The sequence below is a fragment of the Lithobates pipiens genome, unplaced genomic scaffold (genome assembly GCF_037356315.1).
Source record: "Lithobates pipiens isolate NorthernLeopardFrog02 unplaced genomic scaffold, aLitPip1_a1.2 Scaffold_8, whole genome shotgun sequence".
Classification (NCBI taxonomy): Eukaryota; Metazoa; Chordata; class Amphibia; order Anura; family Ranidae; genus Lithobates; species Lithobates pipiens.
In genome coordinates, this window is record NW_027507903.1 from 124,007,606 (window position 1) to 124,026,477 (window position 18,872).

General features: G+C 39.8%; 1 protein-coding gene across 6 annotated transcripts in view; it reads left to right on the forward strand.

Annotated features, from left to right (window-relative positions):
- SCAPER (S-phase cyclin A associated protein in the ER) overlaps positions 1-18,872 on the forward strand; it is a 399,576-nt gene that overhangs the window by 335,766 nt on the left and 44,938 nt on the right. For all 6 annotated transcript variants that reach the window (XM_077472442.1, XM_077472443.1, XM_077472441.1 and 3 more), the window contains 2 exons: positions 6,836-7,070; positions 9,407-9,556. In XM_077472442.1, the coding sequence (XP_077328568.1) occupies positions 6,836-7,070; positions 9,407-9,556 (385 nt within the window). The remainder of the gene's footprint in view (positions 1-6,835; positions 7,071-9,406; positions 9,557-18,872) is intronic.

Genomic DNA, 18,872 nt, shown 5'->3' on the forward strand with positions numbered 1-18,872 from the left:
CAATTGTTTTCTCTTGTCCTTGCAGAAACCTACGTAATAAATACTCGCGTCTATGCACATGGTGTGAACAAGCCCTGTTCAGTTTTCTACTTTTGAAAATGCATTACACCAAATCACATAATACTGTACTGTAAGTCTGCATGATGACACTTGTGATAAGGGGTGTGACTGTTTACCATGCCAGCAAAGATCAATGAAGTGGGAGAGCAAGAAGCAGGATTTTTACTAAAAGAAAAAAAAATGTAAATAAAAAAAAAAAAAGTCAAAACTCAAAGCAGTCAGTAGTACAGGAAAAGAGATAAAAATATGTAAGAATGTAGACCTTATGTTATTGCGTAAATATATCCACCCCAGAAAGATAAGTAGCATAGCTTTCAGTTATCATTTGATTATTAGGTCTCATTCACGTGGCATATCTATGGGTATTCCTGTGCAAAGGGCCATCTTTGCCCACGCCGGTTGTAGAACTTTTCCATGCATCCACATGCAGGCAGATCCATTCGTGTCTATTGGATGCATGGGCTGCACTGACACAGCCACTGGTCCTAATTTGACAGCCATGCAGGTGTGGGTGTTCAACCATGAACACACATGGTCTGTCACCAATGACTACACTCTGCTTCAGCCTGTGGGCCCTCATTCCTTTCAGGGGACTCAATGCAAGTGGTCGGAATTTGTTCCATCCCTACTTGAAGATTTACTGGATGAGATACGGTAGTCCACATTTTCGAATATTATCAGTACAGCAAATTATTGTAATTTATCTTAATGAATTCTATGCATTAAAGTGATTGTAAAGCTTCGATATTTTTTTGAAAAATAACAAACATATCATACTTACCTGTGCAGTTAATTTTGCACAGAGTAGCCCTGAACATCAACTTCTGGGGTCCCTCGGTGGCTCTTGCGGCTCCTCTTCGCATCAGATAACCCCCTAGGAGAAGCGCTCTCCCGGGGGGGGGTTACCTTGCGGGCCCACTCCCAAGTCCAGCATTCGGTGTCCATAGCTGCTAAATGCATGACTCGGGCCCGTCATTTGATTGACACTCAGCAGGAGCCAATAGCTGTGCTGCTGTCAATCTATCCAATCAAGTGCTGAGATCCCCGGGCAGAGGAACAGCGCGTCCTCGCCATTGGAAATTCCAGGGCTCAGGTAAGTAAAACGGGGGGCTGGGGGGCCGGTCACTGCCAGGTGTTTCTTCACCTTAAAGCATAGGATGCATTAAGTCTGAAAAAACACAAGGGTTTACAACCCCTTTAAGATAAAAAGCCTTCTGTGTGCAGCAGCCCCCCTAACACTTACCTCAGGCCCCTTTCTGTCCAGCGATGTCCACGAGCATCTCAACCATCCAGATTCGCCTTCCTGATTGGCTGAGACACAGCATCGGCGGCATTGGCTCCTGCTGCTGTCAATAAAAATCAGCTAGCCAATCAGGGAAGAGAGGGGGTTCTGTTGGGGGCACTGAACAGGACGGAGGGGCCAGGATCACAGAAGAGGGACCAGGGAAGAGGAGGATACTGGCTTCTCTGTACAAAACCACTGCAACAGAGCAGGTAAGTATAATATGTCTGTTATTTTTATAGGAAAAAAAACGAGACTTTACAATCACTTTAAGATCATACGTGGTCTCTGTTAACCTCCACTTAAATAGCAAAAGGTGGATATATGATCACAAGCTACATGTCCTATATATTCCACTTCAGATATGAATTTATTTTATATGTATTGACTTGTCTACAGATTAGAGTCCTATTGGCTATACCCACACTTGTTTATGGCCCAATCGCTGGGCTTAAAATGGATTAGTTTCCTTCTGAGCTATTGCTCTTAGGACACATTTATTCAAGACATATGCCAGGATCCCATTCTGTTAGTTTGGTTTTCAGGAATGGAAACCTGTTTTGATTCATTGGAAGGACCCCAACGCTCCAAAAAAAAAAACCTCTTCATTAACTTGAGGCCCTAAATGTATCTATACTGCGCATGCACGCCATTCTAAATTCATTAAGACATGGTGCACGTGGCTGGAACATTTATATAGTGGTGTAGGTGATAGAAATATTTCTGTTGCAGGTTACATACTCTGCACTACAGGTTTTTCAATTGTGTCTAGGATTGTGCAGGGAAGTAGTGTGTATATGTGTGCATGGGTTGTTTCTCTTCTTGTTCTGTCTCACTTAGACAATGCTATATACCCTAACGTGTACAATTGTCATGCAATACTGTTTCACAGTCATTGTGCATGCATGGTTTTAAAAAATTAAAAATAAACATCTTTAAAAAATGTCAGATGCATATGGAAGGTAGACAGTACTACTACATATATATGCATCTTTTGGCCATGCTGCTTACAGCTGCTTTATGTGTGTACAAATGTGATACCTAAACCAAAATATGATTACACTCTTGTACTTGTGTGTAATAGTAGTTTATTTTAGTCTATATTGATTGCACAACAAATTCACAAACATACACTGATTAGATTTTTGTCTATCAAATGTCTACAAAGCATTTACTAGAAACACAGAAAGTAAAATCTGTTTGTTACTATTATAATATCATTCGATCAGATCACCTTCTTTCTTTCTCTGTTTTCAGCATTCCTTGAATAGACCCTTTCATTTTCTCATTCTACTTTGTAGGGCTTTATATGATTAGAAGTGACATCCCAAACCAGTAGGAGACATCAGGACCCTCCCAAATTTACTATCAACCCCTAAATGTAAACATGGTTTCACTAACCTAACTAAAACATTGGGATTGTCAGGAACAGTCTGAATGTGTGGTTTCAGTTCTCATACCATTAACCCATGCAGTAATGCTTTCTTAGATTTCTGAAGATCAGATTCTATATGAAGGGAAAATGTAGTGTTTTAAGCCAAAAAACAATATTTTGGTAACAGTTGCTCTTTACTGAGGCATGTTTTGCAATATTAAGCAAATAATGTTAATGGAAAAACATGTCAAAGCTGGTATGCGCTAAGACTATGCTATAGTTCATGCATTATAGTCTTATACGCATAAGAATGTTAATCATTTAGTTCTATGTTTTTACCTTTAATTTGTATATATTCTTGAATTTCCCAGGTTTTTAGCAATAAACTAGCCATGTCACTGCCTGCATGGGCAGAACTAGGAACCTAAACATCTTACCTATGCCTGATCCTGAATTGCCAGCGATTATGCTATCGCTGAGTCCTGTGCTCATAGTGATCTCTGCACTTTGATTTAACTCATTCACTGTCATCTCAATAAAATGATATCTGTATGTGTGTCCAGAGTCTGGAAATACAGTGGGAATAGAAAAGAATCGCGCACCTGTAAAATAATAAAATTTTGTTGCTTTGCAGCGTGAAATGAAGGCAGAAACGTTTTTTGTTTTATCCAGCTGTATTTAATAGTGCAACCTTTTAACATCCAAGTGAAAGATATAACACCAACATTTCAGAAAAAATAAACAAAATTCAAAAACAGAATCATTGAGTTGACTTATGTCAGTATTTTGCTGAACCACATTTTGCTTTAATTACAGCCTTTAGACTGTTGGGATATGTCTCTACCAGCTTTGCACATCTAGATATTTGGCCACTCTTCTTTGTAGAACTGCTCAAGTTACATTTGATGGTGACTGTTTGTGGACTGCAGTCTTCAAATCATTCCACAGATTTTCAATGTGTTTTAAGACTGGGCTATGACTAAGCCATGCAAGGACAGTCACCTTTTTTCTCCTTCAACCACTGTGTGGTCATTTTTGCTGTGTGCTTTGGGTTATTGTCACGTTGTCATCTTTCTGGCAGAGGACAGCAGATTTTCCTCAATAATTTGATGGTATTTTGCCCCATCCATTTTTCCTTCTGTCCTGACAAGTGACCCAGTCCCCGCTGCAGAGAAACACCCCATAACAGGATATTACCACCTCCATGCTTTACTGTAGGAACGGTGTTATTTGGATAGTGAGCTGTATTGGGTTTCCTCCAGACATATTGTTTGGTGTTGAGGCCATATAATAAATTTTTTGTCTCATCTAACATAACACCTGCTGTTGCCTCAGAATCTTTAAAGTGTGTTTAAGTTGGTCAGATGAGACTAAAATTACTATTATTAAGCACTATTGGTTTTTTAACAAACAGCCACCCATAACTGACATAATTAGTTTTCTTCCTTTTTGGACATAACCGATGAACCAATTGTTTTAGAACCCTTAAAGAGGAAGTAAACCCTGATGAGTTTACTTCCTCTTTCATTCCCTGCAAAGGTAAAGCATAATGGACCAGGAATGTATTATCCATTTCACTCATACGGCATCCATATCCAATGCCATACAAGAAATTGGTTTTAAAATTTTGACCCGATTGTACAAGTTCCCTTTGTCTCTTCACAGGATCTTTTCTCAAATCTCCCCCAAGTGCTAGAGATGCTTAAAGGGGTTGTAAACATTCCAGTTTTTTCATCTTAATGCATCCTATGTGGGGGGATGAGCTGCCTGGGACAACACACAGATCCTTCTTCCTGCATAACAGGAAGACAGGATCTGTGTGTCATCCCCTGACAGAACGTAGATCTGCTTTGTTTACTATGGCAGATCCCCATTCTGTTACTGCAGTGAATGATCACGGCCGGCCGACAGACATAGAGTCCGCTGGACTCGCTGATTGGCTCCCCCGCTGCCCAATGGACACGTGCATGCCTACAGAACCTCATGCACGAACCAACGTACAGCTACAGTGATTAGCACAGCCGAGCCAACCTGCCGCAGTAGAACTGCGGCGGCTGATTAGCAAGAGGTTAACATGTCGTTTGTATTGACTGGATACCAGTAATTCACCATGGGGCTATTGCAGCAAATGTTTTTGCAGCAAATGGTGGCTCTGCCAACTATAAAATATTGACTTGGGGGGGGGGGGGGGGGGGGGGGTGCTGTGGCTACTCATCATGCACATACAAGATTTCAGGGTTTTTCACCATCAAACTTCTTAAGCACGTGTATATCACATAATACAAAGCCCCAAAAGATCAATTTTAATTCCAGGCTGTAATGCATATTATAAAAGGAAAAAAAAACAAGGGGGTAAATACTAGTGCTAGGCACTGTAGCTATCATCCACATTTCATGTGTATAATATATACAGATTGAGTGTGGTGACAAAGTCTTTGAACAATTCAAAGAAATGAATACATAGGCTTCCTGGACTATGTAACAATGAAGAGATTACAAGGATTCCTGTGGCTTTGCTGTAATCATAACTTTTGTGAAATCTAATGCTTTATACTATACTGTACTTTTTCTTAATTTCCATGTTTCAACCCTTAAAAAATGTCACAAAATTAGATTTTTTAAATTAGATATTTTTTTAATTCCTCGGTGTAATTAAATTAAGGTTACATTTTTTTTTCAGGTTGGACCCACTTGACAGTATGCCTATGAATAAGTGTTCAATCTCAGCTTCATATTTTATGTAATAATAGTCTTTCATGTAACTTTTGCTGACTACATAGTAAATGGTTAATCCACGCAGCTGCGTTTTGAATTTGCCTCATACAAAGTGGTCTGAAATTGGTTCAAGACTTGCTTCTACTTGTCAGAAATTTTATTTTTTGCAGTTTTGCATGTTTCTGATGACTGGCTATAGCCAATGAAAAGGAAGACATAAAGCAAATTGCACAATTTAAACAGCTTTAGTGAAGAATTTTCACCTTTGTCTTGGGAATATATTGGTGAAAGCAGGATAAATCTGTATTGGGTAGAAAAACACATTTGACCCTTTATCGGTAGTCTCTGGAGGAAGAACACAACATGTTACTTGTACAAATTAGAGACCCATCCATATCTCAACTTTTTAAATCCTTGTTGGAAAATGTTAGAAAACGTGTGTTTATAAATCAGAGTTGGCACTGAATATATACAGTATAGAGACACTTTATTGGAGGACCTTGTTGCACAGTTTTTACACATTTGTGAATTTATGGTTCATAAGATAAAGTGGAAAAATTGCGCTTTAATAATTGATTGCACATTGATTTAATAAGTGTGCACTTTATGAGTGTAGTATTACATTTATTTATGGACTTTAAAACACTTTATGATATGTTATGGTATGTTAGCACTTTGTGTACACACTGTTTATGTTGTGGAGGTTTTATAGTTTCATGTTTATTTAGCACCTTATAGGGTAGCGCTGCTTTAGGCCGCGTACACACGAGAGGATTGTCCGTCCAACTAAGTCCGTCAGACAATCCGACGGACAGTCCGTCCTACTTTCGAATGAACGGACTTGACCACACACGATGAACAGACAGTCCGCCGAAAGCTTGCGCGATGACGTGTACAGCACGTACGACGGGACTAGAAATACGACGTCCAATACACTGCAATGCAACCTTTCGCCGTGTAAATCCTTTCTGAGCATGCGCCATACTTAGTCCGTCGAACTTGCCTACTCACGAGCGGACTGTCCGCTGAAACCAAGTTTGGATGGACAATATTACGGAAATTCCGAAAGACTTAGTCCGCCAGACTGTCCGCTGAAAAAGTCCGCTGAAGCCCACACACGAGCGGATTGTCCGCTGAAACACGTTTCAGCAGACCAAGTCCGTCAGACAGTCCGCCCGTGTGTACGCGGCCTTACACTTTTTCTAACATTTTGTCACATTTGTGTACAGGGGGTACACTTTCAGAGCAGCAGCTGGGGAAAATTTTAGGGTATTTTGTATATACGTTTTAAATAGGGTGTCTCTATACCTCTTCTAAACTCTTACGTTAACAATATTGTTAAAATTTAGCATGTGCTTTCTTAACTGACAATTAGTGGTCTCTCTCTCTCTGCTTTATTTCAGTTCTTGGGACATATTTGAAAGTTCTCAGGATCCTTCAGGACTGTCTGCAGCACTACAAAATTCAGATCTTGTTGGTGTCTTACATATGTTATATTGTGCTTTATTTCATAATTCCTCCTCTGAGCCAAATGTTTCTAATTCCAAAGAAACATACGAGCAAAACACCATCCAAGTGGCAATGCACAGCCTGCGGTTTCTTAACAGCTTTGCTACACTTCATCTCCAGTCCTTTCAGGTATTACTTTACATGTGCCTATAGAACTACTCGGAATAGTACAGAATAGTGATTAAAATACAGATACAATAGCTTCCTAAATATCATATTTATGAGCTGTTTGTGTATTCATTAAAATGCTTATGTACTCTTGTTATTATCCTAGTGGTGCAGTATCAATTATCACTTAGGCCTGTTACCCGAGATGCTGTAGCCATTGTCCACACACCTGTCTGCTTGTGTCTTTCTCTGATTTATTAGGTGTCAGGCTGGACACATTGTATGGCATAGGCTCAAGTACTAATTTATTGCTATTCTGATCACATATGACTGACATCTTAACCTTAATTAAACAGGTTAAGATAAATGTACTATACTAAACACTCACTGGGCTACATTTTAAGCTGTTGCCTCACAAAGGTTTAAACAATTAAAGACCGCGCCATAGCCGAATGACGGCTACAGTGCAGCTCGAGAACTCTGGGAAAGGCGTACATTGGCGTCCTCCCAGAATTGCACTCCCACACGCCCCCTGGGATGCACACACAGGAGTATCCATGACTGCCGGGTCCAGAGGGCCGCCAACAGCAGCCATTTACCACGTGATCACTCCGTCAAAAAGACAGAGTGATCATTTGTAAACAAACCAGCGTCATGTCCGGTTCCTCTCTCCCCTCTCTGTCCCGATCGGTACAGTGCGAGCGGAGAGGGGAGAGATTGTTTGCAGCAATGCTGTGGGCTGGATCTGTAGTTCCCACAGTGCTTCTCTGTGACAATTCCAGCCTCATCCATCCATCCATGCTCAGCCATCTCATCCATAATCAGCAATACTTAGCAATCCATCCATGCTCAGCCATCTCATCCATATCAGCAATACTTAGCAATCCACCCATGCTCAGCCATCAAACCATACTCAGCAGTACTCATCCATCCATGCTTAGCCATCCATCCATACTCAGCAATACTCATCCTTACATCGATCCATGCTCAGCCATCCATCCATACTTAGCAGTACTCATCCATCCATGCTCAGCAATACTCATCAGCAATACTTAGCCATCCATCTATGCTCAGCCTAGTAATGGCGGAGATCAGCTACTTATAGCAGGGCTGCAATATTGAGGCAGACAATTTGGACACTGATGCCACGTACACACGAGCAGATTTTCCGTCAGAAAAATCTTGGATGGTTTTTTCGACGGAATTCCGCTCAAGCTTGACTTGCATTCACACGATCAAACAAAAGTTCGCTGAATTTTCGACCGTCAAGAATGCAGTGACGTACAACACTACGACGAGTCGAGAAAATTAAGTTCAATGCTTCCGAGCATGCAACAATTTTTTTCCGAGCATGTGTAGGAATTTTGCGTGTCGGAATCTCTATAGACGATTGGAATTTCCGTTCATAACCTTTTTCCGACTGAAGAATTGAGAACATGCTCTCAATCATTTGCTGGCCGAAATTCCACCAGCAAAAGTCCGATGGAGCACACACACAATCGCATTTTCCGACCATTTCCAATCGTGTGTTTGAGGCATTTTTGACACTTTTTGGGGACCAGTGACGCTAATACAGTGATTAGTGCTAAAAATGCGCACTGTCACTGTACTAATGAAACTGTCTGGGAAGGGTTAACATCTGGGGCGATCAAAGGGTTAAATGTGTGCCTAGCCTGTGTTTCTCTAAATTGTGGGAGGTGCTTTTAATAGGGAAAGGCATAGATCCATGTCCATGCTTGCAGGAACACAGGATATATGCCTTCTCTACTGACAGAACAGCCATCTGCATTGTTTACTTAGACAGACCACTGTTCTGTCTCTCTGCTTGCTGTATCATCGGCGGGTACTGGCAGACATCGAGACCGCGGTACCTGCTGTTGGGCTTCCGCTGTGTGTGGTTACAGTGGGAGCAAGCCCCTACCCGGAAGAGCCAGATCTTGTATATAGACGTGATCTGGCTCACATTTGCCGCCCTGTAACAGTAAAACTGCTGTAGGACAGATTTGAAGAGGTTAGGCTAAATTCACAACATCTTGCCATGTGCCGCCTTTAAAAGAAGTACTGTACATGCAACTTGGTAAGTTTTAGTGCATTAGGAAGTCCATTCAAATGAATAGGCTGTCCTAACACAACACACATTAATGCCCTAAGTGACTTTTGTCAACGCGCTTTGTGTTAATGCACTGCAAAGTGTGGGTAGGTCCTGGAAGTTTAGAAGGCCTTATGAAAATTCGTTGTGGGGCTACCCTCTTAATTTCTCATTTAGCATGAAATTCGTAAAATTGTTTGCATAATTTGAAAGTCTTGGTGCACAATAAAAGGTGTTAAATAACTTTTTCCCTTGATTTCTGTGCCAGTCTGTTGCAGGAGCAGAGGGTCTTTCTCTTGCCTTCCGACATGTCATCAGCTCCCTGATTTGGTTCTGCACTCAGTACACATGTGAGGAACTTCTTCATGAAATCATTGTGTGTGTTGGATACTTCACAGTGAATAATCTGGACAATCAGGTGACTTACTAATGATGTAACACAGGCTTTTTAGTGGAGCTGAAAAAAGATTTAAAGTAATAAAAAAAACAAAAATGCAGTATATTGCAGCTTAGCAATCATTACATGTGGGGGCTGCAGCACTTTTCTTCTCTTTGACTTTTTCTTGTTCTGATCTGATCAGTAACACACCTCCTGTATTGGAATGCTCCCACTCTGGATATATGAACACAGGGGGACCTTTTGTCATTTTAGGGGGTGAGAAGTGTTAGATGCACTAGCAGATATAAATACACTAACAAACTGAAGGCAAACGCCAGTTAATAGTTTATAAGCAGTTACAGCAAACTGTTTTTTTTTTCCCTTTGACATAAAAGTTTTACACAAATAAATAAATAATGATCATTTTAAGCACCCCTATTAGCTTTAAATGGTTGGTCTCATCTCTGTAACTAATACATTCAGAGAGAGCTTGTTCTTTTGAAAAACAACAGACTTACTGGCTGGACCACCAGATGAAAACGAATGCAGCCATCACATCTAAGAATTGGTAATCTGCCATATAGTAAATGTTTGCTTTTGGGCTTAAAAGGTACATCCAGGCAATTTATTTTCGGTTAGTGTGGGGAAGATTTTTTATTACTACTGTCTTGAAAGACTGCCCTCTCACTTTCTGTGCCAGGGACATTGGTTTTACCAGGCTGTGGAAGTCAGGGATACAGACAAATAATCTGATTAATGTTCTGGCCTTCCCCTACTCTACTAAAATGGGTTTGTTTTTCGTAATGTGTTGCTGTTAGAGCTGCACAATTAATCGTCAAGAATTGTTATCACGATCTTGACTAAAGTGTTTCACAATTCTTTCTATGCAAAGAATTCTCTCTGCTCTTCTGAAGCCACAGCCCTCAAAAGAAAGGAAGAGAAAAACTGGGCAGTCTGCCAAGAATCAAAACATTCTTTATCAGTTGAACTTAAGTATAAAAATTGTAACAATTTGTCAATGGAACTGTGTGTAAGTGAAAAAAGTTTAACCACTTAAACACTAAACCTTTTTCTGACATTTGTTGGTTTCACATTAAAATAATTATTTAATTTTTTTTGCTAGAAAATTATTTAGAACCCCCAAACATTCTATATATTTTTTTAGTAGACAACCTAGAGAATAAAATGGTGGTTGTTGCAATATTTTATGTCACACTGTATTTGCGCAGCGGTCTTTCAAATGCAATTTTTTTTTTTAATTACTTTATTGAATTTAAAAAAAAAGAACTAAAAAGTAAAGTTAGCCCATTTTTTTTTTTTTGTATAGTGTGAAAGATTTTACATTGCGAGAATCGTAAGAGAATGGCGATCTTTTTTTCAAAGCAAAAAATCAGGACTCTCATTTTTGGCCAGAATCATGCAGCTCTAGTTGCTGTGATATATTTATCCTTACTTCCTATCTGATAAAATGGTGTTAGGCAAGACATGGGGGAAATCTCTCTTTACAAGGCCCCAGATAGCAGTAACAACCTGACAGGTGGTTCTAACTCTTTTTTGCTCTAAAACTAGATCTAAAACTAAAATCCATTTTTGGCTGGACACTTTTGCAGTGAATTGCAAATGTTCATAGAACAATATACTTCCCATCATCAAGTTGTGCTAAAAGGAATTGTGTGTTGTTGACCTTGGCTTAGTAGGCCTCATTCATAATAAGAACTGTTCTTCACAAAGAGGATGGTAAACAAAGATGCTGTAGAGATACATAGTATGTGTTTTGTGCATTAGGTTTCTAAGGTTGTTTAATTTATTATTGCAGTCTTGCAAAGAGGTTCCATGTTTTGGAACTCTGCATCAGACACGCGGTAACCAACAGTTATATGTTTACAAGAACTGTTATTTCCCATAGCAGTTCATCAGAATTACCGATTCATTTTCCACTGGCTGGTATGAGCAGTGAGAATTGTTCATCCTGGTGACCATGTATAAGGCCCAATAAGGTTTTTTTTTTTTTGTTGTTGTTAAGAAATGCCGCATCCAACAAACCCTATAGGCAATAACAATAGTGACCACGCAACTGGCCAACAAGATTTTTTTTATATATATGCAGAACAAAAGCCCAATTTCCTTTGCAGAGATTATGACCATATGAGACTTAGCCTTGTTATTTATTATTTGTTAGGGGAAAATAATAAAGCAGTAAATGTAACATTCACAAAACATTCACTGTAGGTACTGTATATTTTTGTGTGTTTTAAAATGCAGCAATGAATTCACCTACAGTGAATGTTTGGTGAGTGTCACATTCAGTAAATATGCTCATTGGTTTTTCTTCTTTTTTTTTTATCACTAAACTTGTAATTTTTTCTGTTTTTATTTATTGTTTAAATATAAGAGTCTTTATAGATAGCCTGGTCTCAAACATCAGATCATAGTTTTCAGATTAACAGATAGTGTGTAAACCATGGAAAAATAGGAAGGCTATCCCAAAATGTCAGGGTTTGTGTCAGTGAGCTTGGAGGTGTCAATGGTATCAATTTGAGACAATTCTATGCCCTTGTACACACGGTGGGACATTCTGCCAACCAAATCCGTTGGATTTTGTCCGACGGATTGTGTTATTTCATTACGACGGGACTACGTTCAGGCTAGTAGCCAATAACTTTGGTGTAGGAATTTGATCTGAGCATGCGTGGCACTTTGTCCGATCGGAATTCTCTACACATGATCGGAGTATGTTCGATCGGACCAATTTGTCGGAAAATATTTCCAACAAGTTGGAAAATTGGGTCCGACGGATATTCAGACGGAATCAGTCCGATGCATACCACACACAGTCGGATTATCCGACAACACGGTCCGATAGGACACATTCCGACGGATTCTCCGACCGTGTGTACAAGGGCTAAGAGCATTAAGAATTCATTGACAGGTGCAGTTGACCTCCTTCTGGCCGTTCATTTTACCAGCTTCAGCTTCAAGCGATTTTTGCATTGCCATTTGCATGGAAGTGCAGAACCCAATTAAAATGTTCAGACACAGGCCCTAATACTGAGGGAATCATTGGCAACAATCACAGATTCATTTGCTGGTGTTGGGGAATACTGATCCATACAAATTAGTACTTAAACAAGCATACACTGGGAAAGCTATAAACTGGACACAGAGGAAAACTGGTAACTCTGAAGAACACACGTAACCCTATTTATTAAGGTCAGTCAAAGGGTCTTCACCTGACTTCACAAAAATTTCACTTTCACTGTAAGGCTCCATTCATACCTAGGCGATTTTAACTTCCGAGATTTTGCCCTTGATTCAAAATCACGGCAAAATGTGGGACGCGCTTGTGATGCAATTACTTCTTAATGGCATCCCAGTCACAAAAATCGATAAATTACAAGAAAACTGCAATGCGGAAAGCTTGTCGCCCACAAAAGAGCAGGAGCTTTTTTGGGTCGACAGCATTGCATGTTGTGATTTGCCACAGTTGTAGCGCGATTTATCGCACAATGGTGTCAAAATTGCACTGCGATTGGGGTGCCATTAAAATGTAATGGCATTGCAAATGCGTTCCGCGTTTTGCTGCAATTTAGACGGGCAGAATTACGGCGATTCTGCCTGCGATTTGAATTGCCTAGGTGTGAATGGAGCCTGACCTTCATTTTTCAAAAGAAAAGTCAAAGCCCTGAACATACGTTTTCAGCAGATTCCTTTGGACCTCTTACCTATTGCCATGGCATATATACATTTTGTAACCCCCTATAGCTATATGTTACATATAAAAAAAAAAAATCTAATGTCTTTCTTTCTTTAATCCTGCATGCCTATTTTATTTACTGTAAGCTTAAGTGAATACCACATGGTTGGAGATTTTCTTGGCTGAACTATGGGGCAGTATTCCTTAATCATTATAAACGTTACTTACAAGAAATATTGGTGTTACCATGTACAATGTAATCATATCCTTTTGAATAATTAGTATAACTTTTTTTTGGGGGGGTGACCACTACCCTTTTCCCTGCAATTAGTTTAATACCAGGGATCCTTGGCCATCCACCCAATTTAATCATGCATAGTAATGTTATGATTGTGTAAGGGAAAATCACATTTAACCCTTAACATTTAAACTGCCAGGCCCTGTGTTCCATTTTTACACTCAGATGGTGAGACCATTTTTGCAATTTTTCCATTGCTTTTTTATTTTTCCCTTGCAGCTTTCAGAGTTTGTTAAAGACCCCCCAAACCATATATTTTCTGAAAGCACATGACCAGCAGATAAGTTGCTACTGATTTTTAGGGCACAATGATATTTGCGCAAATTTATCGAAACAATATTTTCGTTAAAAATACACTAAAATAATTATTAGCAGATAAAAAGACAGCACGTTTTACAAAATTCCTACTAACTATAAAAGCTTAACCTGTATTGAGTTATAAATATTTGTAATTTTTAAATTACGCCTTTTTGCAAAATGGTGAAAACTGAATGTAAAATAAATGACCACATTTCTCTACAATTCTGAGGGGGTTTTCATTGTTCCCTTACAGCTTTCAGAGTTTATTGGAGACCCCCAAGCCATATATTTTCTGAAAGCATAGGACCAGTATAATAAAAAGAAGGTGCTACATATTTTTAAGGCCCCATGCACAAATGTTTATCAAAACAATATATTCGCAAATTTTTTTTAAAAATCATAGCAAACTTTACAAAATTCCTGCTTAATTTCTACTAATTATAAAAGCTTAACCTGTATTGAGTTAATAAATAACAAATATTTGTACATTTAAAATTGCGCCTTTTTGAGAAATAGGGAAAATCGGACATACGCAAAAATATCTGCAGGTTTGCCTATTTCACTTACAGCTTTCAGTTTGTAAAAGATACCTCAAACCATACATTTTTGGAAAGCATATGGCCAGTAGAATAAACAGAAGGTGCTGACATGATATTTGCGCAAATGTTTATCAAAACAATATGTTTGCTAAAAATACACTAAAATCATTAAAAGTGGATTCATACATGGCAAAATGTACAAAATTCCTAGTAAATATAAAAGTTAAAACTGTATTGAGTTAAAATATAGCAAATATTTGTACATTTTAAATTGCACCTTTTTGTGAAATGGTGAAAACTTAAGGTATGCAAAACTGTAAATAAAAACAATTTATTCAAAAAATCGGGAGGTTACCATTTTTCACTTACAGGTTTAAGAATTTGAAAAGATCCCTCAAACTAGACATTTTCTGAAAGCACATGACCTGTAGAATAAAAAAAAGTGCTACTGATTTTTTGGGCCCTGTAATAATTGCGCAAATGTTCATCATATCACTATTTTCACTAAAAATACACTAAAATCATGAATAGTGCACATAAACACAGCATCCCATGGAGGGCCTTGTTTATTCGCACAGGTGTTCTGTGCATTCCCGTACAGGCAGTCCCCTTTATGTCAATTTGGATGCAACGGCTATACAGGCATAGCTGCTGTTCCCAATCTGACATCTGTGTGGGTGTGGGTATATGACCCTGAACACAAGCAGCGAAGTTGCTACATCCCAAATGACATCAATGGGACTGCCTGCACAGAGATTCAGGGCACACTTGTACATCCCTGTAAAGTTACACTGTGTATGCCCTGTGTGAACAAGACCTTAGTTCACCAAAAAAAAGTGTACTATAACAGTAAACCTAGGGCGGACTTTGAAAGCATAGGAAACAACGAAGAGGTATGAAAATGGACACTATTTATTAGAAAATACACAATATGAATAGAACAGTACAGAAAAATAAAAAAAAATCATGTATACATGATACATATTGTGCAGTGAGCCCTTGTGTATCTATGTGTTTCACCGTTAGGCTTCTTCGGGATACAGTCATGGTTCTACAGATAGCAAATAAAGACAACGGACCTCACTGTCAGAACATAGAACATATAGGTTTTAAAATGGTGACATACCACTGTACATTTAAAAATCGATTTTTGTCAACAGGAAAGAACCATAATGCAGGTGGATATATACAAGAAGAAGAACCAAAAAAAAAAAAAAGCTTTTACATTTTTCTTAGGGGAGATATACTTGAACAGATGGCCATACCTTATACCTTATGTTCTGTACTGTATTCATGTTGTGTATTTTCTAATAAATAGTGTCTATTTTCATACCTCTTCATATTTTGCTATGTCTTCAAAGTCCGACCTAGGTTTACTGTTATAGTACACCTTTTTTTGTGTGTATTCCCTCAGTTTACAGATGTCGCTATGTGAGTGCACTTCTTTTCTGTTCATTAAGACCTTAGGCCCCTTTCACACAAGCAGACCGATTGGGTGTGCCTGTCTGTTTTTCAGCCACCCATAGTTCTCTGTGGAGAGGCTGATGTAAATGGAAATGTGTCCGTTTACACCCACCTGCATCTGATCTGATCTGGTTTCTTTAAATGGATGAGGATCTCATTCCCCATCCAGATAGCATTTTGGATCGGCTGGTATCCGATGGAAATGGACAGGTGAACTGTTTCCATCCAACTGCCCCATAGAGAACAGTGGGCTGTGTCCGTGTCTGCTCTGCATTAGAAGAGCTGACTCAAACCTGTCATCCTCTTACTCAGTGGGGATCCCCTGCTGAGCAGGCGGATTTGCTTGACAGGGTTTGCTCCATGTGAAAGAGGTCTTACCGGGAGCGGCTGGTCCATTAGGGGCGCAGATGCGTCGCCCGCCTGCAGGACGCTGGACTTTTTTTTAAACTCAAAAAGGATTTTTATTGAATACAGGTATAAGCATTTAGAACATCAAGTGCATGCATGGTTATCTTTTCATAATGGGGTGAACATACAATGTGTATTGCAGTTATAATAGATTTGTACTTTGTTATTTTTGCCCGGGACATAATAAAGGCATACAGCCATCTCCAAGGGTTAGTACAGGCATTCAGTAAGTGTCAAGGTTGGTTAGGTACATGTTTCAGATTCTTGGAGCCAGTGGTCCCATATCTTATTGAATTTATCTGGGCATCCTTTATTGATATAGAGAAACTTTTTATGGGGGAGACAAGCGTTTATGTCCGTCTTCCACTCTGCAATATCAGGGGGCATTGTTCTCATCCATTTTCTAGCGATGACCTTTCTGCCCAAGAAGAGAGTCTCCTGGAGAAATAATCTAGTATATTTATCCAGGACATCAGGGAATATCCCTAGTAAACATGGTTTTGGGTCTAGCGCCAAGGGGGAACCAGGACGCTGGACTTTTCTTCTTTTTTTTTTTTTCAAGCCACACAATTAGAGCCTGAGGCTCTAATTGGCTTGAAAAAAGGTTGGGGTCACCCATCCACTTGTGTCAATAGTGAATACTAGCCATTGTCTTCCAGCTTTTCCTCCCAGCCAATCAGGGCAGGAGATGGATCGGGTTGGCCGGGAGGAGAAGCCGAGGAATCTGGAGGGGTGAGTGCAGGAGGACACCGCAAATAGGCTGAGTGCGTGCAGGGGGGACCATCACTGTGAAGAGGCTAAGTGCTAGCGGACCTGGGGACGCCACCACTGTTTTTTTCTGGGGGGGAGCCTTTGGTGACATATCAGAGGTCTAAACAGACCCCCATAGTTTTTTTTTGAGACACAGAAAGGGGCTGAAGATAGTCCTTTTCTCTACAGCACTTTACATAAATAAATAAGGAGTCTGTAAAGAGACTCCTCATTCATTCATAAACTGACAGTCTGACACATAGTAACACTCACGGTTTACTATGATCAGCTGTCAGTGGGACATATAAGAGCGATCTGTAGTGATCGCTGCCTGCGTCCACTGTACTACAGGGAGGGGTGCTGGTAAACCCATTTTTTACCAAGCCCCAACCTTACCCCCACCCACACCGCTCCCCTCTCCCCTGTCCTCTCAGCATTACAGATCACTGGAGCTCAGTACACCCAGCAGCTGCAGGCAGTGGGAGGGGAAGGAAGGATGCTGCTCTGAGCAGGCATGGATCGGTGGTGCGGCGGCAGTACGGTGGGTGATCTGACTGGTGAGGGGACACATCTGGATCCCCTCTAAGCTCCATGCAGCACCTGAAGCTGGCGGGAGCAGCAGAGGAAGGATACCGACTTATGATAGTAGCTGCAGGGGGGGGGGGGGGGTGATCAGTGCTGGGGGGGAAAAGGGGGATGAAGGGGATAGAAAAAGAAAGGAGAGTGAGGGGAGCAGTTTTAGATGGAAGGGAGCAGCGGGAGGTGGAGAGGCTGGGGACAGGGAAGTGGCAGTATGGGTGCTGATCAGAGTTATAGAATTGTTCAGCCAAGTCTGCTGAACAATTCTGCTATAAGTTTATGGTCAAACACATTTAGGCACATTCAGGCTTTTGGGCATTCATTCATTTTTTATGGCCCTTGAAGTCAATGGACGCTCAAGCGCTAAGCGCACCTTTTTCTGACAGAACTCTCATTTCCTGAACGCACAAGTGGTGTTTTTTTCTGCTTCTAAATGCCTGTGAACACCTATGTGTGCATGGCCACATAGGCTAACACAAGGGGCTTTGGAAGCAGAAAAAAAAGTCAAACCCCCTTTAAAGTGGTAGTAGTGCACACAGCCTAATGTGTAGGCCAGTTTTAGGCTTTAAAGCTTAAGTCTTGATCCACAAGTATCATAATCCTGATTATCTGAAGGATTTTCATGAATAAACAAGCATTATTAGGTTTAATTTTTTTCACAAGCTACCAGGAGCAACAGCCTGTCCAGCACATTGTAATACCTAAAGCACTTTTTTGTTCATTAGTCACCCGAGGCCACCATGACCTGCTTTGCATCAGTGTGAAGATCTGTTTACTGTGTGTCTGGCAAGCAATTTGTAATCTTGCAATCTATTATAGTTTTCCTCCATAGAGAATCGGTACCACTTACATTAGAGGAATCACTTTGTAAGGACAAATTCTGCTACAGTATAAATTAAGGATATGCATATGTTTTCACTGTATTTGGACAATCTTTAATTAAGCTAATTAACTTAACTAAAAAGTGTTTCATTTACATTTTTTATTAATTAATTGAATGCTGTAATTTAAGTTAATTGAGTTGAAAAAAAAATGACCTAATTAGTGATGATGTAGAAACTGGCATATTAATCTACATTTTAATTTTCCTCAATTTATTTTAAGAACTTTCACTAAGACATGACATAAATATTATGCAAAAGCGACACATCGATGGTTTAACCTAATTAACTTAAATTGTTATTTTTATGCAAAAACAAAATGTGGTTTTCAATGCTCTCAGCTTGGCATGACATACCTTTTGCCAAATTGACCTTGTATTCATACATGTTTTCTGTACATGGGTTTGGGACTTTATATTATAGACACAATCTATTAGGAAAC